Here is a 27,373-nt window from a genome sequence, read left to right on the forward strand (position 1 = left end):
CACTTTTCAATTTTGGTATAACTGTATTAAATCAATTGAGCAAAGACTCCTCATTTAGTAAATTTAGCTGCACACAGGAGAGCTACTTAGAGGTAGCTGCAGAGCTGCCAGTAGCTCCCGAGCTACTGGTTGGATAAGCCTGATCTAGAAGGACCTTTGGACTGAGTAGTCTTGTCCTACTGCAAATACTTTAGTCTTTGACCTGAATGGCTGAATCAGGTGACAGACAGCCAGTCACAGCAAAGTAGGTCCATAAACTTATTTTGCTAAGCTTTAAGGTGTGCGCTATCAGCTGGTGCACAGCAAAGGTTGCACACGCTCGGAGCGGAGCAGCAGCTATTAATTCCAAGCAGTAGCCCCAGGTCCATAATCATAAGTCTTTTCAACACTCCTAGTAATTAAGCAATATGTAAGTTGATAGCTGCTTATATGTAGAATTCTTCATGTTCTTCCTTCCAGTTGTGTTAGTATCTCAAGTGTGTGCATAAATTGACCACTGGTTCTATTTTACAGACTGCTTATCTTGAGTTGTGTTTCAAAACGCTAACAACCCTGCTTTATTACTTCCTGCATTAATTGAACTGAGGGTTTGATCTTAGAATAACTGGCACTCGAATCTTGAAGTATTTTTACTGTTATACTGTATTAGGCTGCTTTAGGCTTTCATTACATTGACCGCTTCTATTCCCAAATGGAAGTTCAAATGCACCCTATGTGTTTCCCCACCCAAGTAACAGCTGGTAAAACCTGGCAAAATGTTTGCAGGATAAAAAGGCAGTATTCAGAATTTTGCACCTTGGAACACGGGACATATGCATAATTTCCAATCAAGTTTACCGAACTTTCAGTGCAGAGAAAATACAGTACCTAAAAAAAAAAAAAATAATCAATATTTCCATAGATAGTATTGTTCCCCCGGATTGCCATTGTAATGAGGCCCTGAGCTGAGACACCTAGCAAGAGCACATTATTGGCCAAGCTGGTTTAGTCATGTGTTGTTGGTTTGGGGATTAGTTTGCTATCGCAAATTGAGTTCACTCTGCTCCGAGTAGCATCGATTTGGGAGCAAAGCCACAATGAGCTAAAGAACATCATGCAGCTCTTTGTCCTGCCACTGTTAACTTGTACCATTTCTTATGTTTTGTTGTAGATTGGATGGCTGGAAAGATCTCCTGTCCGTGAGAAGGTAAGACCTGGTTCTCTACTTGAGCGTGATAGTCACCGTGTGGGTTCAATTGCAGACTCTGAGGTAGCTGAGCGTGTATAGTGATGTGTTAGGTGGGCTGCGGGTGATTCCTGTCCTTTAGACCAAATTAACCCTAACCCATACTCCCACCCCACTCATGCTGGGAAGAAACGCTGCCAATTCCGGGCATGGTCAAACCGACTAATTTTAGGCCCATTTTCTAACTGGCTCATTCCTTATACCGAACCATTACGTACCCATATGCTGTCAACTCCTACACATCGCTGTAACCCTGCCTATACTATTAATGGCCATACCCAACCCCTGCACAACCTTTGTGCATTTATATATCCATCTTGTCTGTGTAGACTCCTGGTTGAGAACCTTAATGTTTTTTCCATATTTTGGATCAAGTCTGCTAGACAGTAGCATTACCTAGTTGTGGAAGACATATAGTGGGCTTACCTAAAAAAAAATAAAAAAAAATGGGTCTCCAACCCGTCCATTGCATACCGTTGTTTGGCTTTACTGTTACCTTCATGGGCCTACTTCTTATTTGATGGCATGCCTTGTTCATCTTGTGTCTCTCTCCCCTAGAGTGTTTCCAATTTACTTGTGTTCTTCCACTACTCCCTTTATAGGATCTACTTTTTTCTTTTCCTTAATCACTCCACAAGGGTGCATATTTTTTCCATTTGTTTCCCTACTGTACTTCTCTTCCCCCTATCTCCGCACTGCAAATGGATGTCCCTCTTACCCTTTTGCTTCACCCCCGTTCACCTCTGTGATGCGCCTGCCCCTCTTTGGTTCTACCCCTTGCTTTGTTTTCTTGTTCATTTGGTTTTCTTCTCTGCACTCCACTTTATTCTCCCACCTGTTTGATTTTCTCTTCCCCCACCTGTGCCTTCTGTGCTTTCCACAAAGCCATGCTCTTTGTTGCCTCCCTACACACGCCAGTTTCTTCTGCCACCTTGTGTCTTCCTTTCACCCCCTTGCTTTAAAAAAAATATACTTTTGCGCGTTGTTTCCCTTTTATTCACGGATTGATCGCTGATTGGTATACAATAATTTTTTAAGAAAGCTCCTACGTGGTGTGCACTCCTACAAAATGAAGCAGGCAGCTACGTTATAGCCTTTCATTTTTTTATTCCTTAGCCATGCTGCATAGCATCTGGGATGCTGCACAACATCGCTATAAACCATTAGCAAAGCTGATCGGTCCCGAAGGTCAGATCTAGTGGCTTTGCTTTGCCAGTGCTTGCTATCAAGGGGAATGACCAGTGTTCTTCCAAGCCAGTTCTTTTACGTGTGGGATTTTGTGCTTTTGCAGGATTTTCCCACGGTGTCCTGTTGGGCTATCTTACCTCCCATCTGTCTTATGGAGGTGTGAGGTGGGAAGCAATGATAGCTCGGCCCAGTTGAAGGCCAGCCATGTCCCTTGCCCAGCTGCTGAGGCCTTTGCTTGTGGAGTGGCACCAGAGCAACCGTGTGCTTTTCTGCATCATTTTCAGGGCAGAATGAAACTCTAGATTTTTTTTTATCAACCTATAGACGTCACATTTGAAACCCTTTAGCACCCATTATTTTATTCTTCTGAGCTAGATCAACTGAGTACTCATTTTTTGACTTATAATAAAATTCAGTTTTTTCCAGCACTCGGAGTAAGTTTGGTGTGCAGTGGGTAGTATTTAATTTTTCATAGAAGGCGACATAAGCAGCACAAGGAGAGGCATAGAGGGCGGCCTCTAAGTACATCCCATCAGAGACCAGTTCCAACCTGACGCATTGGGTCCAGACATTACTCACAGCCACAGTCAAAGGCTGCTCACTGCACTTGTGCTCAAAGAGGGCATCAGGCAGGGCATTTGTACTCGGTGAATCCTCAGAAGTAAGATTGTCCTCATGTGCTTCCGGCACAGCTCGCCCACACAGTACAAATGCCTCCCAAACATTCCATTATGTAAATATGTCAATGAATATATATTCATCAATATCACTAGTCTAACTAGTACTATAATATAATCGTTTATCAAGTTTTTTTTTGTCTGTTCAAATCCACTTGTCACCATACTTTCTACCTACATTATTTTATCTGTTTTCTGCCCAGACTGACACTGACCTTGGGTACTGTGGTTCTGTTTCAGCATTGCGTGTTAAAATCTTCAGATCCTTTAATGCAAATAAATAACACAAATAAATCTGGGGTTTCCCGAAGGTCACCAGAAAAGCAAAAGAGGGCAGCCGCAACAGAATGTCTCGTTTCAGTGTATAATCTTTCAAGCCCAATGGTCTCTCGTTTTAACAAGACTCTCGGAACATTGCTTTTTTATTTTGGCATTGCTTTATGCTTCGTGTGACACGGCTCTCTGACGTAACCATTGGTAGCATGTTAGCACTGTACACAACACCTAAACAAACAAAACGCCGTTTTTATTTGTCGCACAACATCAAATAAATAGTGCAACTCTCTGGGAAAGGAGATCGCTTTCCTCCTAGTCACTGGGTGTGTGAGTTCCTGTTTGGATGAATTCCAGCTTACTGTAATTAAACTCCACCAAGACTGATGTAATGGTTCTCAGCCTTATAAAACATCTTGGGAAAAATGCTTTTCTGCGTCCTCGTTTTCTACTCTCCTACACCTCTACTTTTCTTCTCCATCTCCCTTTCTTTTTCCCCCTCAGTCTCCTCTCCTCTTTTTCTGAATCCAGTGGCACTCACCACTATGGGGAATTTAGGGTCCATCGTGCGACCACTAGAAGGGTGCAGTACCTCCAATTTTCTGGTTGTCCAAAAAACGAGCACCAACACTGACTTGAGAAAGGCCTGCCCATTGGATGCCATACTTCCATAGTGCTGCTGGTCACTCTTCTCTAGTGCCAGTCCTCAATTAAAGCATTTGAGATGACCTGGGGCCTCCCGGTACTAATGGAAGGTCAAAACAAGTCCCAAGAGTGTAAAGTTCTTCTGAAGTCCGGAGTGATCTAGATCCTTGGATCCTGTAAAGTCTTTAAGATTGGATAGAACCTTGGAATCAATAATGCCTTCCTCAGAGAAGTCCTGAAAAGTCCCCACTGGGGAAGGACAACCATTGATCAAGAAAGAAAGAGCAAGTAGTGCCTTGGTGGGCCAACGCCAGGGAATATTCGGATGATGAGATGAGGATAATGTCTAAAGAGCTGTGGCAGGATGTGGTGGAAAGATGCTGATTGATAAGGTATTGCCCACCATAGAAGGCTTCTGTTTTTGTTTTTCTGTTTTTTGTTTTGTTTTTGCCCATCAGAGGCGAGGAACAAACATACACTGGATCTGGCTGTAAATCTGTTCGGAAGCAAGGTTGTCTACAGTTACTGAGTTTGCATAAGGGCTCACAAAACATATGACCTCTGCACATGACCATAAGCTCTGTGGAGCTTTGAGAATGGAGGTTTTGAGCATGAGCCATACTTGTATCTTATTTAGGAACGAATTTTGCCACAACTTCGATGCGGCCTCCTTGTGTTCTGTCCCTTGGTAGCTGTGATGATTTGAGGGATTTGTCTTGCCACAGTATTCCATGCTGTGCGTTTCTTTGTCTTTCCTCACTCCTTCCTTGAACCCTCTTAACTTTCCTCCACTGGATCAGTGAGCCCAGCACTCCACCATTCCCATTAGATGCAATGTTCTGCCATTAATTATACTTCATGTGAGCCAAAGTATAACAAACTGAGCAAATTCTTCCAAAAGTCGATTTCTTACTAACCCTCGCATTGACAGATACAGTAACCCAGCAGTAAACTTGCAAAAGTGTCAGAGTTTACAGATTCGTCAGTACAAATAACAGCGTTTCCTTGAAACTGCACATTAGTTCCAGGGGCATTCTGCATGAAATGTGGCATATTACTCTGGAAGTTGGGGCATCGATGATAATATGCAACATCGTGGCAGTATTTCATTCTATTAAAAATAAAAGCATTTTATACCATCTTGGTGCCATTCACAGGCACAGCAAAGTTCATTTGAGGTACATCCACCTTGGAGCATCACTACGATGTCAGTTTTCCTGAGCAAGAGGATATCACACGCTAGAGCCAAAGGATATTTGACATTATGAATAAGGCCAGATGCTAGAGCTGTGTAACATCTAAAATGCCATTAGAATGGTTGACTAAGCTGGATGGCTTCTGGAGTACCTTGTTCGGTCGGACATCACTGCAGTGGCTACTTGGAGCTAGGCTCACTGATATGCCACTTATATGGCCTAGTGCAAGAGCCAGGACCACCTGCGACATGAACATTGCTGCTCTTGCAAACCGTATGCTTTAGAAAATGACAATAAATTGACTTTCTGCCAGAAGAACGTGCAGTTTGGGACAACACCAAGAAGGCACCTGCCATCTCAGGAGCATCTGGTATATGATGATTGGTTGGTGACCTGCTGGGCATAACTTAAAGGTCCACTTGCTGAAATCTGGGATTTCCTGCGATACCACTAAGCTGGTCGCCTTTCTTAGTCTCAGCTCTGTAGCCCGTCTATAAATTTGCTGCTTCAAAGAAACCTGGGTCATCTGAAACTGAAGTGCCCACCCAGTCTCCATGATTTCTCTAGGTAACCACTAAGAAGGCCACATGCAGATTACGGTATTCTACAGCGCGTCAGCAACATTGTTTGTGCTGGAGCCCAGTGTTCATGGAAGATGATTAGAATGACAGCCTTCTGGAGCCAGGAATTCTATGGGGCATCTTTAAGACATGTCAGAGCCAGGAGGTGGGTGTGGATGTCCTTGGGCATCGTGAGATGCCTGCCTCCTGGGCCCAGGGCTCTTTTTGGACATTGCTAAAATGGCAGCCTGCCAGAGTCGAGGTGCAGCTGAGACCTCGGATTTCATACTGGAACGAGGATGTATATGGTATATCTTGATGCAGCATAAACATTTTGCAAGATATTTTCCTAAATACTATTTCTGGCGTGCTAGTTTTAGCCCAATTTTGGATTCCTAATGCATTCCTGTAGACAGTGGGTAAGTTGTGTTGCTGGTACGTAATGGGAATGATAATGAAAGGTAGAGTGTGGACCCCGTTATGACAAACGTCAGACGTTTGTACTTCCTCTCTGCTAATTAAATATACCAGAGGACGTCTTCTGACTGAAAAAGACTGAAGATTAGGAGGTAAATGACCTTTGGAGGTTACTTGATACTCTTGTACTGTCAACCACAAGCTAAATCAGGTGATGATTTGCTGCTTAAAGACTTTATAACTGGTGGTAAGTAAATGTATTTGCAGTATTCTTGTTGCAGCTTAGGCTTCTTGTATCCATAAATGGCATGGATATTTGTATGTGGACCATGTGCTTGCAATGACGAAGGTCAAAAAAGCATCTGGGGTTGCTTGTTCTGTGTAGGGTGACCTTGACCCAGTCGTCTGACCTCGACAGCTCCTTGTGAAGTGGGTGAATGGCTGGTTGGTGGAGAAGAGAGGTTGGCCTAGGCAGCTCCTTGTGAAGTGGGGTGGGTGGCTGGTGAGTGGAGAAGAGAGGTTGAAGAGTCTCGTGTATATAGTTGGTCCTCTTTTCTTGTAGCGCTCCTGATCTAAAAACTGATATGGAGATGCTGTTCTGAGGCAGCCCAGTGACAAAGATTCTTTGCAACGTTGGCTTCCGCTGTGCCATTTATGTGCAAGGGACAGTACGGGAAGTGGTTTTGTGTTCATGTGGTGGGTGGAGGTGCCTCCACCCTCCTTTAGGTGAACAGCAGGTGCTGGAGTGGTGTTGAGTGCACCAGAGAGCTCTTCTGCTGTGCTTTTTGAAGTATTTTCTTTTTCTTACTATTAGCGCACTCTCTCATGAAGGGTTTGTAAAACTGATATCATTTTTTCCTTCTCAAGGCTTCCTGAATGCAACAAGATAAAATGGTGCATTATCCGTCGTCTTCCTGTGGCCTCTAGCATGTGCTGTGAATCTTCTTGAGCCACACACAGTTCGTGCTATGAACACTAGTTCTGGGGGCAATTTCCACTGAAAGATGGAAACCGATTTTAAAAATTCAAGATCAAATCACATGTGCGCTAAAATCTTATAGAAGTTGCCTTAACAGGGCAACTCATTTTAGCAGTGAAATGATCGATGAGCATCTCTCATATTTAGACCTTTTTATGGTTTTCCCCTACCTTTTTGCCCCGCCCCTATCCCTCCTTTGATTGACATATCCCAACCCTAGATCATTTCTGTGACCTTCATCCATTCCTAAACACTTTTTGCCATCTCTCATCCCTGGATCATCATTGTTGTAGCTTTTTCCAATCCCTAGACCCTTTCTGCGGCCATTTCCCATCACTAGGCTCTCGTCTGTGAGAAGGTAATACCTAGTCCCGCTCTTTTGCTGTCTCCCTTTTTACTATATCCTCTTTTTACTATATCCTCTTGCATAGGGTCTTAAATACATCACTCATGGCATGTTGAATATCATCAGGTATAGTAATATGTGTGGTCCTAAGCAGTGCACACGGGGTGCAAGTTATGGTTAGTTCGCTAAACCGTAACTGGTGAATTTCAGTAATTGAAGGTACTCTGCATCTACCACATCTGCGGATCGGCTGTAGCATAGATTTACAGCCCTTTCTACCAAAGCATGTTTCTTTGTTATCTTAGCCTCTTCTGCAGTGATCCTTATTGTGTCCCCTAGATGTGGTTCTCTCTTCTAGTTAAAATACTTCCTTTCATACTGTGCCGTACCTAATTTATAATTATCAGCACATGACCCATAACTTACCAGTACTCCGTGACTGTTCATCTATGACCCACCACTTTGTAGTCCCCGAAGCATGTTCAGATTTGCATCCATCACTTCGTAATCCTCAGCGCATGCTCATATGTGACGCTCATCACTTCAGGTCTTCGGTTGTGCTTAGATTTCCCACCCTGAGATGATAATTATCATAAAAGGAACGAGAAACTCCAGTGAGAGCTAACTGAAGGGGTCAGCAACAAACATCTGCTGTGCGGTAGTTACACCCCCACACCTCCCGTGTCTCTGTTTCTTTTTTTTCCAATTTACTTCTAATTTGTCGTTTAAATTTGAACAATGGGCAGGTATGAAGACTAAAATGTTCCATTAGCCGGCACACATGGAGAATCGAATGAGCGTGTGTCTGCCACCGGTTACTTCATCATACATTTTATTCTCTCCGCTTTAACATTTATTTACCCATGGAAGTGCTGAATATTAAGTTGACATGAAGTTGCCATCCATCTGTCCGTACTTTCTACTCTATAACTGTTGTGTGGTGTGTAATCTGTGTGTGTCTCTTGTGTTCCATTTGAGGTACATGTATGTCTGAGATAGCTTCTTTTTGTCCCACTTTCTGTGCATAGTTGTTTGTCGCTTTGCCTGTAAATGTACATATTTGTATGATCAAAGTCCTTGTGTCTGTGTGCACCATAAAATACTAAACCGATTGGCTGTGTCACAGCTCGTTTGCTTTCATGCTTATTTTGTCTTCTTTACTCCTCACATCCTACTACACATAAGATCCCTCTCTCATTTTGCAAGCTTTTATTTTTCTACTCCTTTATCTTCCGCAAACAGGTTTAAATAACTCTGCTCTCCTTTCAGTGGTCTTTCTGCCCATAGCTAGTGCTAATTTAAATTAAGGTGGAGCTAAACAGCTGCATTTCGCTTTACCAAATGAAACCACGAGAGGGGGCTTCGAAAGGGAACAGTCGTATATTAATTATAATTTTTGCTTGGTCTCTGAAATTTGCACCTTCTTATGTAGCAATAGGTTTTCACTGGCAGACCTGCATTTATAGTCGGTAAAACAGCTGAGCTCCTGTTCCTATATCTGCAGGTCTCTGGATAGTGTACTTTCAGGGATGGCTCAACCTTTCATCCTTCCACAGTCAGTGAAAATTTTTTATATATATATATATATATTATCTATCCTAGTCAATCTTTCCCCCATTTAAAGGGATGGTGGCACTCGCAGACCGATGAAAGTTATTCATTTAGGGCCAGATGTAGTAAAGGGTTTTTCCCATTCTGTGTCAATGGGAAAATGTGTTCTTACATATGGCCCTTATTTCCTAAAACACATTCAGACAGGATGTGGTTTAGGAAAGTAATGGATGACTTCCTTCAGTCTGCGAGTGCTGTGTTTCCTTTAAATGGGGGAAAGTTTTGCTAGGATTTAATAAGCTGCTAGCGATAATGCCTTCGCATGCACCACCAGCGTTCAGGTGCAAGCTGTGTATATGGGTGTGTGTATGTATATGTGTGTGTATGTATGTATATATATATATATATATTATGTGTGTGTGTGTATATGTGTGTATATATATATATATATATATATGTGTATATATATATATATATATATATATTTTTTTTTTTTTTTTTTTTTTTTCTCTTTTGACATCCTGTCGTTCATTAAAAAAACTTACTGTACCTTCCCTATTCCTACATCCAAGGCTGAAGTTACTCTTTCACGATTTATCAACACTTTATAATGCCTTTCTGTCATCATTCTGCACAGCTTTATCTCTTCCTTTTTATGTTGAGGCCTGGAAACTGGATACAAAGACTTATTGAGGAAATGACAAAGGCTTACCTAGGAATGCATTTTGCCCATTGCTTACTATTGGCCTTGTATTTTGTCACTGATTAAATTACTTTCCTTTCCCTGGCTTTGAATTAGCTTGTCAACCTTGTATTTACCACTCCCATGGAGCACACCCTGTTTACCATCTCTATGATTGGCTTTTTCTATGCTTCCCCCAGTGTTGCTTTTCGTGAACTATTTTTTATTTTGTTTTGTGAAGCAGTCATGAGTGTTTTCCAGATGTCTTCCTTGTGTTCTTCTATTCCAATCCCCAGCACACCAAGTTATTTCCTCTCCTCCGTTCACTCCCCTCTTCCCAGAGTTCCACAATGTTTCTTGCCCGAGTCCTTTGCCCCTTCAGTGTTGCTTTCTCCTACTCCTGCTTTCCACATGTGTTTCTAGTCCATGTTCAATTTCTCGCTTGTGTGGAGTTCACCCCACCCTCCCAACATTGCAGCTGTAGCTTATTGCACACTGACCCTCTTTCGACTCCCATTGTTGCTGTGTTAGAAATTGGGTTTTTGGTTGGCAGTCAGGTTACCCCCTGTCCAAGCAAGGACCCTCACTCTAGTAAGGGTAAGTCGCACACAATCCAAATTATCCTGTGCCCACCCTCTGGTAGCTTTGCCCTGAGCAGTCAGGCTTAACTTAGAAGGCAGTGTGTAAAGTATTTGTGTAATAAATCATGCAATAACACAGTATAGCACCACAAAAATGCACCACACAGTGTTTCGAAAAATATATAATATTTATTTGGTTAGATGCGGGTCAAAACGATCAAGATTTGATAAATACAGGTAAAATATCACTTCAGAGAATGATAAAAAGGCTTTAGTCTTTAAAAACCAACAAGTGTCTCTTGCAAGCGCAAAGTACCTTATTTGCATTCAAATTCACCGCAAGGGACCGCAGAGGAGGCGATGTGTGGAAAACGGGGAGGTGTGCGTCGATTTCTCTGGTGCACACAGACGATGGACCGATAATTTTCCACCCTGGGAAGGCTTTGCATCGATTTCCGGCACGCAGACTTGGATCCTCTGCGGGTTGCGGGGTTTTCAGACGCCCCAGGGACAATGTGGAGAAATCCTGGTCGTGAAGGACAAAGTCACAGGGGCTGCTTCGATCCGGTGGGCAATGCGTGAAAATTTGTTGCACGTCAGGTGCTGCGTCGATTCTTCCCGCAGGATGTCTGGCTGGGTCGTTCCGGCTTGGCTTTGGATCGATCCAGTGGGATGTGCGTTGAAGTTCCGGTCACAATGCTAGCGCTGAATGTATCCACTCTCTGGGACCCAAGCTGCGTCGTTCCCGTTTGGCGTGCAGTGATTTTCTCACCGCGATGCAAGCTGTGCGTCGTTTCTGGCAGGCTGTGCATCAAATTTTCACCGCACAAGGAGTTCTTTGCTGGATGAAGTATTTTTGGTCCTGAAACCTCAAGGAACAAGAGGCAAGCTCTTTCCAAGCCCTTGGAGAGCACTTCTCAGCAGAGCCAGAGGGCAGCAAGGCAGCAGGGCAACAGCAGGGCAGCAGTCCTTTGCAGAAAAGCAGTCAGGTGAGTCCTTTGGGCAGCCAGGCAGTTCATCTTGGCAGGTTGCAGGTCCTGGTTCAGGGTTTCTTCTCCAGTGGTATCTTGTCCAGAAGTGTCTGAGGTGGTAGGGTCAGAGGCCCTGTTTAAATTCCCAAATGTGCCTTTGAAGTGTGGGAACCTTCAAAGAGTGGCTTAGAAGTGAACAAGGCCCCCTTTCAGTTCCATCCTGTCTGCCAGGGTCCCAGTAGGGGGTTTGGCAGTCCATTGTGTGAGGGCAGACCACTCTCCGTTGACATGCAAGTGTCAGGCCCTCCACCCTCCCAGCCCAGGAAGACCCATTATGTGTGCAGGTGTGACTGAGCATCTGGTGTTTGGGGTTTTCTGAGGGGAATGCACAAGGGAGCTGTCAAGTAACCTAGCCAGACGTGGATTGTAAGGCACAGAAGGATTTAAGCGTAGACAAATGCTCACTTTTTAAAAGTGGCATTTCTAGAATAGCAATATTAAATCCAACTTCACCAGTCAGCAGGATTTTGTATTACCATTCTGGCCATACTAAATATGACCTTGTTACTCCTTTCAGATCAGAATCTACCACTCAAACAGTATATAAGGGTAGTCGTAGTGCTATCCTATGAAGGGAGCAGGCCTCACAGCAGTGTAAAAACGAATTTTGGAGTTTTACACTACCAGGACATATAGAACACACATGCTCTGGTCCTGCTTTTTACCTACATAGCACCCTGCCCTATGGGCTACCTAGGGCCTACTTTAGGGGTGACTTATATGTAGAAAAAGGGGAGTTTAAGGCTTGACAATTACTTTAAAATGCCAAGTCAAAGTGACAGTGAAACTTCACACACAGGCCCTGCAATGGCAGGCCTGAGACATGGTTAGGGAGCTACTTATGTGGGTTGCAAAACCTGTGCTGCAGCCCACTAGTAGCATTTAATTTACAGGCCCTGGGCACATGTAGTGCACTTGACTAGGGACTTACCCAATTGGCTTATTTAATTTAGTTGTATGAGCCAATGTCACCATGTTTTAAGGAGAGAGCATATGCACTTTAGCACTGATTAGCAGTGGTAAAGTGCGCTGAGTCCTCAATCCCGCACAAATGAGGTTAGAAAAAGAGAAGGAGGAAGAAGTTTGGGGGTGACCCTGCAGAAAGGCCATTTCCAACATGCTGTTACTGCTTTTTTTCTCTGCCCACCTTCCGTCTGCTGCCAATGTTGGTTGGCATCACTTCCGTCCATTGCTGCCACTGCTTTTTCCTCACCCACCCCCTCCATTGCTACCATTGCTGCTGCCCCATCCAACCTCCCTTCATTGTCACTGCTGCTTTTTCTGTGCCCATCCTTCCTCCATTGCTGGTGTTGCCTAGTGTCTGCCTTCTCTCCCTCCGTTGCCACTGTTGTTTTTTGCCAGCCCTCCCTCCCTCCATTGCAGCTGTTGATTTTTGCCTGCCCACCCTCTCTTTCTTCCCTCTGTAGCTTTTTTCATGCCGATTCTTTCTCCATTTCGGCATTTGATTTTTCCTACCCACTCTTTTTTTCAGTTGCCATCCTAGCTTTTTCCCCACCCACTCTCCCTCTTTTGCTGCTGTTGCTGAATGCCTGGCCACTCTGCTTCCTCCATTATTGCTGTTGTTTTTTCAACCACTGACCCCTCCCATATTTCCCCAGTTGTTTAGTGTCCACCGACCCGACCCTCCTCCTTCTCCACTTACTGTTCTGTTCCCGCTTGCTGACCTGTTCCCACATCCTCCTCCCTTTGCTGCTTACTGAACGTTGCCGCTTACCCCCGCTCACTGTTGCCGCTTGGGTATCCATTGCTGCTTAGTGACCGCCCACCTTCTCTCGTTGCCACTTATTGAACGTTGCAACCTAGTGACCACCTACCCTCCTCTGCTGCGCTTAATGACCACCCACCTTCCTTGTTGCCTCTTAGTGACTGCCCACCCTCCCTCTGTTCAAGCTTAATGTCTGCACTTCCATCCTCCCTCCATTGCTTTTTCCCACCCATCCTCTGTCAGTGGCTATTGCACCCCCACCCTCCATTACCCTTGTTGCTTCCACGGCCCACCGTCCATTGCCGCTTTTGCACCTGTCCAACCTCCCTCCATTGCTACTTCCTCTAATGCCCTCCCACCCTCCCTTGCCATTGTTGCTTCTCCTCACTTTTTTAAAAGCACTTTGGGTTTGCCACAGCATATTTAAAGTAAATCTTCTGTCCCTTGGTTTTACCTACAAGTAAGATGCCCAATCTCTAACTATCAGATTACTCATTTAATTCTTGATGGTCTTGTTTCATCACTCCGAGATAATTTAATGTCTATTTCTCATGCCTTTCTCCACCTTCTACTGTACGTTTACCCTTCATCTGTCCAAGTTTCAGTAATCCCTTTCTCCTACCTTCTTCGTTGATGTTACTGGGGTATTTAAATGTCCATCATTTGCTCTCTTTCTCTCGCTGATATATAAATGGCTGGGATCACTCCCCTCCCCTACACCTTTTTTCCCCTGAACACTATCCTGTGATATTCGTCTCTGTTGGCACCTCAGAATGTTTCACGTTGTTTCAGTCCCCACCTTTCCGTGGAATGGGGGGAGGGCTCGTTCGTAAATTGCAGCGAACCTAACATCAGTACTTCTCCTTCAGTATTATACGACTGGAGTTAGAATATTCGTCTGCATCGTCCCTGAATGTAATGAGAATACGTAAGTGAATAAAAAGGCTTGATGTTTAGTCCGCTTCGGACCCTGTAAACAGTTGGCCCCAGCGGCGCATAGCGTGACTTCCTTGTCGCGTGCACCCCTTCGACCGTTAAATCCAGGTCTTATTAAATATTTTATTACTTAGCACCAGTGTAGGGTGTAGCCTCGCAGGCTCCGCACCGGTGGATCGGTGGTCGTCTGAGGCATCGTTACTTCTGAGAGCCTTATAATACCAGCGAGCGCTCTGCCTCGTCTGTGTTGACTTTTATTCGACATTGATATTTTTTATTCACCTCCCAATGGAGCCGCGAAGCCTCGGAGCATAATGGTGGTTTCATTTATTGGTAAGCGATGTCATATGGGGTCGGCTCCTACGTGCTATGTTCAATGTCCTACAAACGCAAATATGCAACACACAGTACAGAATTTTGTAGTTGAAAGGCAGCAATATAAGGCTCTGAAGTAGTAATGGGGTTGGTATACACACGTATCCACTGCCGGAGTAATGCCAAAGAGGACACGGAGCCTGGCCCTTTGACGAGCTAAATCTAGTGGTTAAAAGGGTGATATCTTGGCACTTTTCCAGTACTTCTAATTCACAAAGGATTGCTCCTAGATTCAATTATGGTGAATTAGGCTAGGCGTCCATCTATTCAGTCGATGATATGCACAAATAGCCAAAGACGCGTGCTTTTCTTCAGCAAATACATATTACTCTTGGTACTTGATAGAGAGTAAAAAGGGAAAAACAGCCCTGCGTCATTTGTGATAGGCCGTAGACGGGCATAACTGGGACTCCTCCCCATTACCCCCCCCCCTTCCCAAATTCACGCCAGAAAACACATAAATCCATAGATCAATTTTTTATATCTTTAGAAAGTATGGGTCCTTGCACCACTACCCTAATGTTGTGTTACCAATTCATTGAATCCTCCGGGAGGCTATCATTAAAGAGAAACGGTCCCATTCACATTTATATTGCATTCCAGTTGATTTCCTTATTTTCTAGTAAGTTCTTCTTTAAATCTTCTCATGTGAACATCCCAACAATTTATTACTACTACAGCCTACACGTGTTTCGGGGTCACACCTCTTTCTCAGGGCTAATTTGTCTAAAAAGCTAGGGAGTTCTTTATGGTTTAATTTCCTTACAATGGCAATTCAACGTTTATATTCCCCCTGTTCATGGATTCGGGAAGCAACAAGTCCTTCCTAAATACTTAATTGACTTTCTCAAGGCTAAGATTTTAATTCTGTCTTTTTTTTAATATTGCATTGATGGAATATCAAGGGCCATGGTTAGGACTTCTTTACATTGGTTTCCTAAAGGACGAACTTGTGTCCCATTCCAGTTTAGAGTCCCCCAAAAGAAGTGCAAGAGTGCCAAGATGTATCTCTTTTTAACAAGTTGAAGGGGAGCACCTTCTCTTCTACCCCCCTTAGAATTTACAACCGTTTTCGGTTACTTCCGGAGTGAATCAGAAAGTGAAATTTTGTGAATTCATTTTTAACCACAAACTGGCAATTATTCTGGGCAGAGTTCCGTTTAGTGATGGTGGTGCTGCTGTATGGAGAATTCCTTAAAAAATCGTATTGCTAAAGAGAAGGATTGTCTAAACAGCAAAATGAAGTTTTGCCTGGTTTTATGAAATTACTTTCACCAGAACAAGTTTCATCGAGTCGTTTCCCCCCCCCTCACTATGACATTAAAGTTATGACCTAGCCATCTGGAAATCGGTCTTGGTGCCAGGCAGTGTGGGACATTCTAGCCTACACTGCATAAGTATGTACGACTGCAAGAGTATTTCTATAGTGCAAACCTACCCTGGGGCAGTGGAGTGTTGTGCCGTGTGTCCTCGGATTGTCAAAGCAAGCAGCACCAGTCATGCTTCAGTCCTCATCGGTGAGGCGCAGCTTGAGCCCCTAATTCAGACATCACTATTGTCATATCTTGTTTTATGTGGTTGTTGACGGTCAGAACTGGAATATAGTCAGCTGGTCTTGAATTTGGAGCTAGGCACAAATTAAGCACAGTTCCGAAATTGCAAATGCCACCACCGCGTTTCAGTGACTAGCCGCATCCACAAAATCTTTACACTAGTAAGTAACCCCCTTTCCCTTAATTCTTTTCACATATAAACAACATTACAGTTAGCCCCGTTTGACACTTTTTTTTTTTTTCTTTATTAGCAGCCTCTGGATTGATTGTTTGCTAGGTACTTGATGTACACCCAACACCTTGTGTCTAGGGCGGCGCTTGTTTTCAAATCGGGTTTATTCTTGTAGTCTGTTAAACTGAAGCAAACAAACCCAACAACCTTCAGAATGGCTTTATTTGATTATTGAAATGGAATCTCTTAGCCACTCCACAACGCTATGCAGAGGCCAAGAATTGAATGGACACTAAGTGTGAACTTTTTTCCTGCTGCCTGAGCAGATTAGCGTCAGTTCGCGGGTCTGTCCTCCTTGGCCCTGTAATAAGCTTATACTGATGACCTTTCTGATAGGCTGCGGACGGGCATAACTGGGACCCAACCCCCCCCCCACCCCTCCATTCTATCCAGAAAACACACAGATCCATTTTTTTAAATATATCTTTAGAAAGTATGGGTCATATGTATTTATAAAACAAAAGCGCTATGCTCAGTTATTGCTATATTAGTTTTATCACACAAATACTGACATCTTAAACGATTTGAGAATGCAGACTTTAAAACCCATTTACATAAGTCATAGTTTTGGGTAGCAGCAACATTTTGAATTTAGAGGCCATGGTTGCTCTAGTCCAGAACCCACTCTGTTTGCTACCAGTCGTAGACACTTGTGGGCAGCGTAAGAAGCAGGTATTAGTCAGGAGTGAGAGATGCTCACACTGCCTGGTAGTGGCAGTGTTCAAATGGTACTGCAGGGCAGTGTAAAGGTGGCACTGCTGGTGCACACTAGTGGGTTGACCCAGACACCGGAGGGCATGATGAGGAGCTTCATTACTGGGCAGTGTGAGATGGCTGCATTGGTGGGCAGTGGAAGAAGCTGATTCTGGTACCCACTGCTTTAGGGCATTTTGACGAGGAGCAGCAAGTCGTCCCTTGAAGTCACTTCGACCCCTAGAGGCAGTTGAGTTAATGGAGTCACATTTGCGAAAAAAATACTGATGGCCATATACCTCAAAAGGCCCCTCAGGTCCAGATTTTGTGCCTTCGCTGAAGTAATATCTTATTAGCATTTACATTGTGCTTACTATATTGAAAGTCTTTTAGTTTCAAAATGGAGATTAAAATGAGTACAGTCCCAGCATCTCAGTACTACATATTTTAGCCTAGCATTAGAGGTACTCTTTTTATCAGCCTTGAAAGCATGAAAGGTGGAGGCAGCCGTCCTGTGACTGCAAGCAGAACTCGGCAGCATCTCAGTCTCGGTGTTATGGACAGTGCCCCGTACATTACTGGTTTACACTACCTCACTGCAAAATGAATGAAGCTTCACAATCCCCTCCCTTAAACCCACTTATTCCACCAGCGCCATAAATATTATATAAGTTACAGCCTTGTTTTGATGGGGTCCCCGCGGGCCCTGCGTGTGCGAGGAAGCGATCGATAAGCCATACATTCTAATGTGGCACTGTTGGACCCGGCACATCAATGTTTTACCAGTGAGCGGTCGTGGGAGGCAGAAGCAGCTGTCTGGCATATCTTGTTCGATATTTTTTTTTCCACGGTCTCTTTCAGGCCACAGTGTGTCAAGCCATCGGAATCGTGTTTCATTAGTCGAATCCACTGTCTCCTCGCACCAAGAGCCGGCACCAATCCCTGCAGTCACTGTCATTACCTCTGGCGTATACAAGACCTTTTGATTTTGCTTACTAAAATAAATGTGTGCGTGTGTTCGCTCTCTCACCATTGTGAGTGACAGCATGGTGCTGTTTCACAAGGAATGCATCTGCACACAAAGAAGTTTCCTTCTGTGCCAGGGATTAATATGGCGAAGTGTTTTTTGAGACCATTAAATAAATATAAATAGACATTTAGACAGTATTTTTCTTTTATGTTGTCGAAGGCCTACCAGCATTCCCAATTATATATTTTTATAAAATCCAGGGTAAAACAAGTATTGACAAAGTCAAAAGGCTGGCACTCAATTCAAGACCTTCTTGCTCTGCTATTGCTTGTTTTTGGCACTAGTCCATCCGGTATATTTGGCTCACACCACACACATTGTCCACATTTTGATCCTGGCTGTTTTAAATAGAGACAGCTCGCAGACTTTACATATAGCAATTGCCAGGAGCTCCTGATGATGCTTAGGCATAGGCTATTCCAAACTTCTTCTCAGGTTTTGGGCCTAGGTTTTTCCAATAAGTCTTTGCATTCTTCCTAGGTTTCTTTCACAGCTGTTGGTTCCAGTTGCTCCACACCACTCTGGTTCAGTGCTTCATATGTTCTGGTGGCCCTCCTGCTCAGATTTTGGCCCTGGTATGTTTCAGTAGGCCAAGCTCACTTTTTGAGCCTTTCATTATATGTTAAATGCCTTTTTAAGGGATGCACGACACTCCTCCTGGCTGTACCCTACATGTTTTGCTGAAAAGTAAAGAATAGCCTTTCCCTACTTAAAAATGATTTTATCAGTTGGGGCTGTAAACTCCCTACCTTCCTAAAGCAAGGATTCATCCTCCATGGGGACTATATAGGCAGAGATCAATGGGTTCAGGAACGGCATCTGCTGTTGATCAGTTTTATTAGACTGCCTCTTTCAGAAAGGCTTCCTTGACTTGTGCTGTAAACGTTCAACGTTTCGACCTTCTTGGGAGGATTAAAGTACTAGAGACCTGTACATTCTAGGCCCATCGGTGACATCCAGTCACTAGACTCCACAGCCGAATCGAGGGCTGAACTCCCTTGTCTTCAAAGTGGCAGGGGGGAGAAGAGAAGAAACAATAGCGCGCCATCTTGGAATGCAGGCCACCCTCCAGACACTGGCAGAGGTTAAGTAGAGACCCCGCACTGTTGGGGAAGCACATTAATACGGGTTGAGAGTTCACGGGTTCCAGGAGACAGGTTGGCGCCAAATAGGGGTTGAGATCAGACCTCTACCCTCCCCTCTCAAAACCCTCTTAAAACACTCTTAAAACACTCTTAATTCTTCGTTGAAGCTAAGGCATGCAGTCTGGCAGAACTTTTAATTATAAAGTGTCTATAATGTGCAGTACAAACTGAATTATCTCGCGGTGATAAGTTAATATCATTTCTGTAGAGTTGGGCGAGCCAGGAAATCATTAGCGAGCCAGAGGCCCTGCTTGGCTCTAAGAGCCTGAGCATGAGCCAAGCCAGCAAAATATATAACATTAAATAGTACAACAAACGTCATGCAAACGGAGAATTAATAGGTTTTACATCTTTAAAACGTGTATGTGTCGTGTGGGAGCGTTTCATTTTAGCCCAATAGTTTGTAACACTACACTGAGTGCCATTTGATATAAGTGATCGTGTAAAAATGAACTTGGAAACATTCATGATCCCTTTTCCCACCTCCGCCTTGCAACTAAGCCATTCGTGAAGTAAAGAGCACGTCCGTTGTCATCTGCCCTCTGTATGTAGCTGGGAGTCTTAATAAAGATGGAACAGCATTATGGCTTAAACCATATACAAGAGAGGGGTTTGTACAGCGTATTTAAAGGAGCCGTCAAAGGAGATGATGAAGGAAAAGGAGGCACAGTAAAATAAAAGCTTAGGGTCATGCAGTTTGATCAGAGAAAGTGGGAATTGCATTTTTAGAAGTGTAAGAGAACTTAATTGCAATGTTTAAATAAGTCTAGACGTTTTTACCTGTGCCAATTTAATAGAATAATTGTGAAAAATTCTGGGGGTGGGGGAGGGCTACATTTTTTAATTTTTCTTTGAAGACTACTGAACTCCTACTTTCATTACGTAGTTTCCACTGTGCAAGCAGTTTGCATTTTTAATTACCTTCTGTAGGCATTGGTAGCCTTGATGGCTGTACATTTCCTTAGTTGCACAGCACTGGGTTGACCCTCTGCACAAGAGTGGGTGGAGGTGGGAGGGCAGATTTGTACTCTGAGGTAAGAGAATGGTCAGAAGGGCTCACAGAAACCGCTTAAAAATGTGGCTTGTTTTGGGGTTGCGGATCCAAGAGGACCTCAAATGGATCCGGAGCCAGGCATCTGGCTGAATTTACAGTGGCTCACCCATTCCTAGCCTGCTGATCTTAATTTTGTTTTAACCTTTTTGAAGTTAAAAATTGCATGGGTTCCCTCCTAATATCAAGTGTTCTCCCCTAGGTTTCCGCTTGTCATACATAGGTTACATTCATTTTCATAGTATGTTCATTAATCTACTGAGCTGTTTTTTCAAAATTACAATCTCAGGTTTATGGTTACACATACATATCTGCAGTTTGCAGATTAACCTCCTGAATTATCATGGTGGTAGATTAAAAAGTTGTACACTGACCTTCTCATGTAGCTCTGCTTTTTAATTGGAAACTGTGAGTGCTAGGTAGGATACACAATTTCAGGAGTGGAAGACTAGGGTTTTCCAAATCCATGTGTGAGTAACTTATGTACTCCAGGTTTTTCCTTTGCAGTCTGGGATTTGTTGTCCGGATTTAATAATGGAAATTAGCATGTCTTTATATTCCAGAATTCAAAGAAAGCAAGTTTGGCAAGTAAAGAGGTCTGAAGTTTGCACCAGCCTTTTGTTTTTTTTCAGTGCTTGTTTTGTCATAGTTTTTGCAGAATGTTATTGTTGGCGAGATGTTGGGCACTCACCAATGTAAAAAACAAACAAAAAAACATTGGCCTAAAGCAAGCTTTTATTTTGTCTCATAACAGACCTGACAGCCCATAGAAGTAAGCATATCCTTAATATAATTCTAGTAAAATCAAAAGGTCTTGGCCAATACCAATGCCAAAAACCTGAACTATGAACTACCTATGTTTGGAAATTGGAAACTTCAGAGCTATGTGGGGTGCATTTACCATCAAACTCTTAGATTGAGATTGACACCTGTAATCTTCAGGATTTACCAAAACCTTTGCAGTGGCTACTTAATCCACTTCTACCAGGATTTGAATGGTTCTCGCAGCTCAAAGAAATTAGACTAACAATATTTGATCTTTTTAGTTTACGTTCCACCATTTTAGAAGAAAGAGCACAATTCCAATTTTCCGGCTCACTTGTTGCTCATCATATAAAGCGCCATAGAAATTGGGGCTATGAAAGAGGAGAAAGAGTTGCTTACTGGTTAGGAGGCTGAAATTGCTCGTCAACACTAACCTGCATGCAGTGCAATAAGGAATTTAGGAAAACTTGAATGGTGGGGTCTCTCAGGAAATAAATAATCAGAAACTGGAAAGTTGTAAACTCTATGCACATCTTTAGTAATGCCTGATGTGCATTATTGTGACCATTTCTGAAGGCAGTAACTGAACTATAGTGTCCAAGTTTCAATCCCTTGTGTGGAGTATTGTGCAGAGGTCTGGAAGCGTATCTACATTGTTCTGTTTGGTAGGTGCTTAGAATTATGTCAGTTTTTGGGAGTTCGCATTGAGAATATTTCCAGTTTTGGAAGCATCCGGGGTACCATTCACAATTGGTGTGCACAGCATACTGTTTATTTTGCCCAGTCATGTAGGAACCACAAGGGGTACTGTCCAGTCTTCAGAGGCTTATGTGTAGTGTTGTCTCTAAATAAAAACAATTGAGACACTTTCACTCTCTGGAGGCATCACCTTAATCAGTGTGCCCAGTTGTGAAGGACACATTTTACTTGTTTGTCTAGTTCTGCCAGCATTGTGTACTATTTTGTCTAGTTGTGGTGCATCCCTCTGGAGTATTGTCTAGTTTTAGAGATTTCATTACGTCACAGCCTACCAGACAGCGCAGCTGTCTGGTTTGCTAAAGACATCTTGGGGACACACAGAAAGATGACCTAGGAATGCATTCTGCTCCTTGCTTACCATTGGCTTTGTGGTTTGTAACTCACATTTTATTGTTTTCCATTTGCTGGCTTTTTGTTTTAGGCTGTTGAGTTTGAATTTGTACCTTGCCTAGCCAAAACCTTATTTAAGATACCCTTGTTAGTGCTTCTTTTCTGTAAACAGGCCTGTAAATCTTGTTCTTATTTCATCACATTTGCTGTGCATTCTAAGACAGTGGTCAAATGTCAGGCACTGTCTTCTGAGGGTGCTTGTTTACTTTTCTTTCTCTGACTTCAAAGTGAAAGGATTTATGTGACAATCTTGCTGGAAACTGAGGGTAGGAAACAGTTTTTCTTTCTAGCACACAACAACATTTACATTAACTGAAGTATTTCAGAATATATCAGAATTAGGAACACAATGAAGCACATTTTTGTTCTGAAGTGTGTTTGAAACAGATGCTTTAATATGATCAAAATAATCATTACACTAGGTGATGCAATTTCCACATGTTTTTGTCTGCACTGTATGATTTTATTAGTAAAACTATGCCTGTGCAAATGTAATGGTCATTGGAAGTGAAAATGTGTTGTCTGTAATGGCAGCATGCTACCACACCATGAGTACTCCACTCCACACCACTGCACTATACCCTGCAGTACTCAGTTTTACACCACTCCACTGCACTCTGCACCATTCCACTCTGTGCCTCTCTACCCCAACCTGTACCGCTCTCCTCTTTGCCACGGCACTCTCTGCCACTCCAGGATTGGCCACAACAATCTACTTTGCACAACTCCACTCTACTCCACTGCACTCTGCCATTACACCGTGCACCAGTGCACTTAACTCTAACACTCAACCCTATGCCCCTGCAATGTCAAACCACTGTTTGCCACGGTAATCTACTCTGTACTCTACACCATTTTACTCAATCAGTCAAACTTTATTCAGTTGGGAGGCAACCATAAAAGTGCAAATAGCATTAAAAACATACAGTACTATACCATTTTCATGTATACCTTTCCAGTATACAAAACACATGTGCATAATAATTACATACACTTATTATAAATATAAACCTAAAACATAAGAGTAAAATTAAGTATAACGCACAAAAGGCATTAGTCTGGGATACATTGAAGCCCTTGAACACACTGTTATCAACAGCCTGTAAATAAAACAGGTTTTATTGTCGGGTAGCTGCTGTAAAAAGTGGTAAGCCTGGATGCAGTGCCTCAAATTCCTAGATTTCATAAAAGAAGCTGAAAACATTTTGGTAAACTTGTTATAAAAACCACAGTAAAAGATAAAATGTAACTTGGATTGCCATAATATACCAATAAATAGTCTCAAACTAAGTTTAGGGCTGCTCTGAAAACCTAGCCGGAAACAGAGCATATATTTTACTGTGCCCACCCTGAATCGAAATGGTAAAGAGCGTTCCCAGCATCCCCTAGGGCTAAATAGATAATTATTGGGGGGTAAGGGGGAGGGAGAGCGTTTTTTTCCTGTTATTTGGCTAATAGGGTTTGAATATATTTCCTTCCTAAGTTAGTAGTCATCAATATGCTAGAAAATGCTTGAGCAAGGTCAGTCTCTTCGAAAGAATGCTTTACATAGGCTATCCATGGGATGGAGAGGCCCCTATCAGAGGCTAAGCAGTTGCTGATTGTCTCTCGTTAAAGAGGCCTCTTCTGTCTTCTAAACGGATAGCCATAACAGTGGCATGCAGGTTCGTATTTGATTGCTCACATAATTCCGGCCTAGCTCCTTGTTGCAGATAAAATGGGAGGAAGAAACAGGAACAGACAAAAGTTTCCTGTAGAAGCGATTTTCTTCAACCTGGATAACTGAAGGATCCCCAATGTCCCAAATTTCCACCCTGTAAGATGACACTGGTTCACATTGTGAGGTACATATGTAGAGCAGCGGTGTAAGGGCTCCGCCTCCTGGTGGTGAAGGGAAGTTAAAGAGTGGACCTTTGGCCCTAGATAATTTCACCCTAAGCTGGATAATATTCCGTGCCCATGAGCTGTTTGTGCTAAAAGCAACTCCCATATACTGAAAAGTGCTTGTGCTTCGTAAACGGTTAGTGCCAACCATAAAAATTGAGTTGAGCACGCTTGGGGCCACAGCCAATATAAATGATTTAGAAAATGTAGTTAATAATTATAGAATGGCCATCAATGGCACAAAAGAATGGACTAGCAAGCACAGGACTTTGGGTGTGCGGGCTACCATACAGCATAGTCTGTATATAACAGTACGGGAAGTGGGGCACCTTTTATCCTAGGTACGCCTAGGGTGCAGGAAATCAAATGAGAGCTAAGTTTAATATACAAGATAAACAGCAAGGGGGGGGAAGCATTCACCCTTGCCACGCCCAATATGGATTATTTTTAGATACTTCACCGTTATGGCCAAATCTAACCCTAGCTTTTGTATTCTTGTGTACTCATGCCAAAAGGTGTACAAAAGTCTTGTCCAGTTCCATTAGGAGTGACAGCCATTTAGGATGGTTGATGCAGTCGAAAGCCATGGATAGACCCATGAAGGCAAGATAAAGTGGGGCTTGCTTAACCACTGTGTATTTGCCTAATATCAGATGTAAATTCAGGCATTGCTCTATCTTGCCTATTCATTTGTGAAAACCATATAGTCAGGGGTTTCTTTTTTTCACCCAACCATCCTATGAGCCTATTATATAAGACCCTTCCAAAGATCTTTGCTGGTACATCTATTAATGAGATCGGTCAATAACAGTTTGGCAAAGAACGGTTACCCTTCTTAAAAATCGGTACAATAGTTGAGATTGCTCAAGAACTGGGTATGGATGCTGTTTTGCTTTTCACTAATGACTGAGCTGACAAAAATCTCTTGAATGCACTTCTTAATCCAAAGAAGACAGTTATTATTTCAATATGTGAGATTCCTAAAGGGAGATTAGCATGTTGAAAGCACAAGTTCAAAAATAGTCACAACAATTAAATGAAAACATACCAAAATGATTCTCCACTGCAATATACACGGCAAATATATGTATCTATATTATAATGCAAAGCAAATAATTAATAAAAATGCATCACCGTAGGGCCTGTCAGGTGCTTCACCTTTCTCACACCAGCAAGCCTATGACCCGGTTCGACAGAGAGAGAGGTCTCCGCCCTCACGGGAACTCTATATCAGGCATTCCAGGTCTGAATCCTGATTGAGGCCACTCCAACCCTCACTGTCACATTGGGTCTTTTTAGATCTTAAAAACAAAAGAGCTTTCTGGAAAAATCCCTCATTTTGCGATTCAAACATGCTGGCTAGCTTAGGTATGCTTTGAAAATAACACGTTTGGGTTTGACCACAATTTCAAGATGTCAAGTCAGAACAAGGCCGTTCCCTTCCGTCTGAGTACATCGTTATCAACCGAAGCCCTTAGTGAGAAAAAGTACGAAAACAAGACAGAATGCACAGTTTGCAATGTGGAAAATTATGGGCAGCCTTTAACATGGCAGTGTCTAATGCTACGATAAAGTCAATAGGCAGAATGAATCTAAGGCTAAACTGAATACAAAATGTAGTCTGTAGCTGGTAAACACTGGACAGCTAATCCAGGTGCAAAGTTTGCAACACAGTCAGTGGTCAAAACACACATTTCACTACATTCCGCCTTTTGATCAATGACTGTGTAAACTACAGATTGAAAATCAACTTTTTTTTTTTCTTTAAGAAAAAAATACAAGCAAATCAAGTATGCATTGTACACAGCAACATAATGAAATGATAAAAGCAATCACTACTAAGCAATGGAAGTGGATTAACTTATTGATCTTATAAACAGTTAAACCAGACACACCTACATTAAAAAATACTGAAGCTTATATATTCTGATTGGGATAATAGCTGATTGAATAGTGCCTCTAGGTTAGCAAGGTGGTATAGAATTAGATGGAAACATCATGAGTTCTAATCATGTAAAGGTACACGGTTTACCTGTAATGTTTGCTGGAATATAAGTGTTCCCATACGAGAATAGTCAGCCAACTTGCAACTTTGCTTAATGAGACTGGCAGCAGTTACCAGATGATAACAAGCCATGTATTAGTTTGAGGAAAACAGGTTGACAGAACATCCATGGTACTCTGCATTGTTCCCTTGCAGAACTTTGATCTGTGAAGCACAGTTAGCGCTAAATGGATCTATAGGTTTTGTGCTTTAAAAGCAGCAGAAGCATTGCACAAAGGTGATCAATCATGTTCAAGTTGGGGGTGCTGTCCCTCCCCAGACCCCACAAGCAAACGCCCGAAGGAAGACCACACAGCACACTCATGGTCAGTGGCAAGTTGTAGTAAGATCTGTAAAAGAAACAAGTATGATTTTTCTTGCAAATAACATTTGTCATCTGAAATGTGCTCCCATTTTTTCCTTGCCTTGTTTTATAATCAGCAGGTCGTTATTGGGGGCTTTGGCTATAATTGGGATTCAACCCACACCTTAGCACTGGGGATTTTATCAGCTGAACCACAACTTCCCTTTCCTTGCACTGTCAGAAGGGCTGGGGCGGTACCCTTCCTCACCAATCCTCCATACACTGAACTTATGACAAGTTGGACAATTCTGTCTCCAATCTGTATGAATAAATCAGCTTCTCAACTTTTTAACAGAATAGCTTCGATTTCTATCTGTCCTGGTAACTTTCCTCTTCCAAATTAACCTTTGCTTGTGGGACAGATCTCTGTTATGTGTGCTGACAAGTAGGACATTGCAAAATCACAGTTCTTATCAAATCTAGGGGAAGGTGCATCCCTCTAATCTCTGCCCACCTGTAAGTGTTTTTTTCTCCAAGGTGTCCACATTTCTGGTGCGCCCATTTAGCCATCCCCATCAAGTCAGAATTCTGAGTTGACACTTCTGCCTCTGAAATTTTGGCTTTGTCATCTGCAAGGGAATTGAACCAGCATTCTACTGAGTCAGTGGGACAAGGAGCATCTATACAGTACACCGTGACTCTACTCTGTTCTAACATTTTCCAAATTTCCTGCCACAACTTTTTGCGCCACATATCCTTTGAGTGAATGAACCAGTTATGTGCATGCCATGTGGGAAGCCAAATGACTAATCTGTTGGCAGTGGACCAAGAATCAGTGTAAATATGACAAGTCCCAAGCAGCTCTTGCTGTAGAGCTTGATACACAGTGTACAACTCTGCACATTGGCTACTTTTTCCTTCTCCTTTGGTGGTCAACAACCTTTTAGTAACTGGATTGTATGACACTGCTTTGTAATGTCTTTTGCTCCCCACGTATTTGAATGAACCATTAGTGAACCAAACATGCTTCCTATCCTCGGAGGCAAGGATTCAAATGGCACACCCCATGTCACTGGTGACACTTTTACCTGTGGTATCTCATGCAACCTCTCCTCATCCTGTACAGGGGCTTATG

General features: G+C 42.9%; 1 protein-coding gene across 3 annotated transcripts in view; it reads left to right on the forward strand.

Annotated features, from left to right (window-relative positions):
• Window positions 1–27,373, forward strand: part of HS6ST1 (heparan sulfate 6-O-sulfotransferase 1) — a 282,374-nt gene that overhangs the window by 94,058 nt on the left and 160,943 nt on the right. For all 3 annotated transcript variants that reach the window (XM_069213730.1, XM_069213732.1, XM_069213731.1), the window contains exon 3: window positions 1,151–1,186. In XM_069213730.1, coding sequence (XP_069069831.1) covers window positions 1,151–1,186 — 36 coding nt within the window. The remainder of the gene's footprint in view (window positions 1–1,150; window positions 1,187–27,373) is intronic.

The sequence above is a fragment of the Pleurodeles waltl genome, chromosome 11 (assembly GCF_031143425.1).
Source record: "Pleurodeles waltl isolate 20211129_DDA chromosome 11, aPleWal1.hap1.20221129, whole genome shotgun sequence".
NCBI classification, from domain to species: Eukaryota; Metazoa; Chordata; class Amphibia; order Caudata; family Salamandridae; genus Pleurodeles; species Pleurodeles waltl.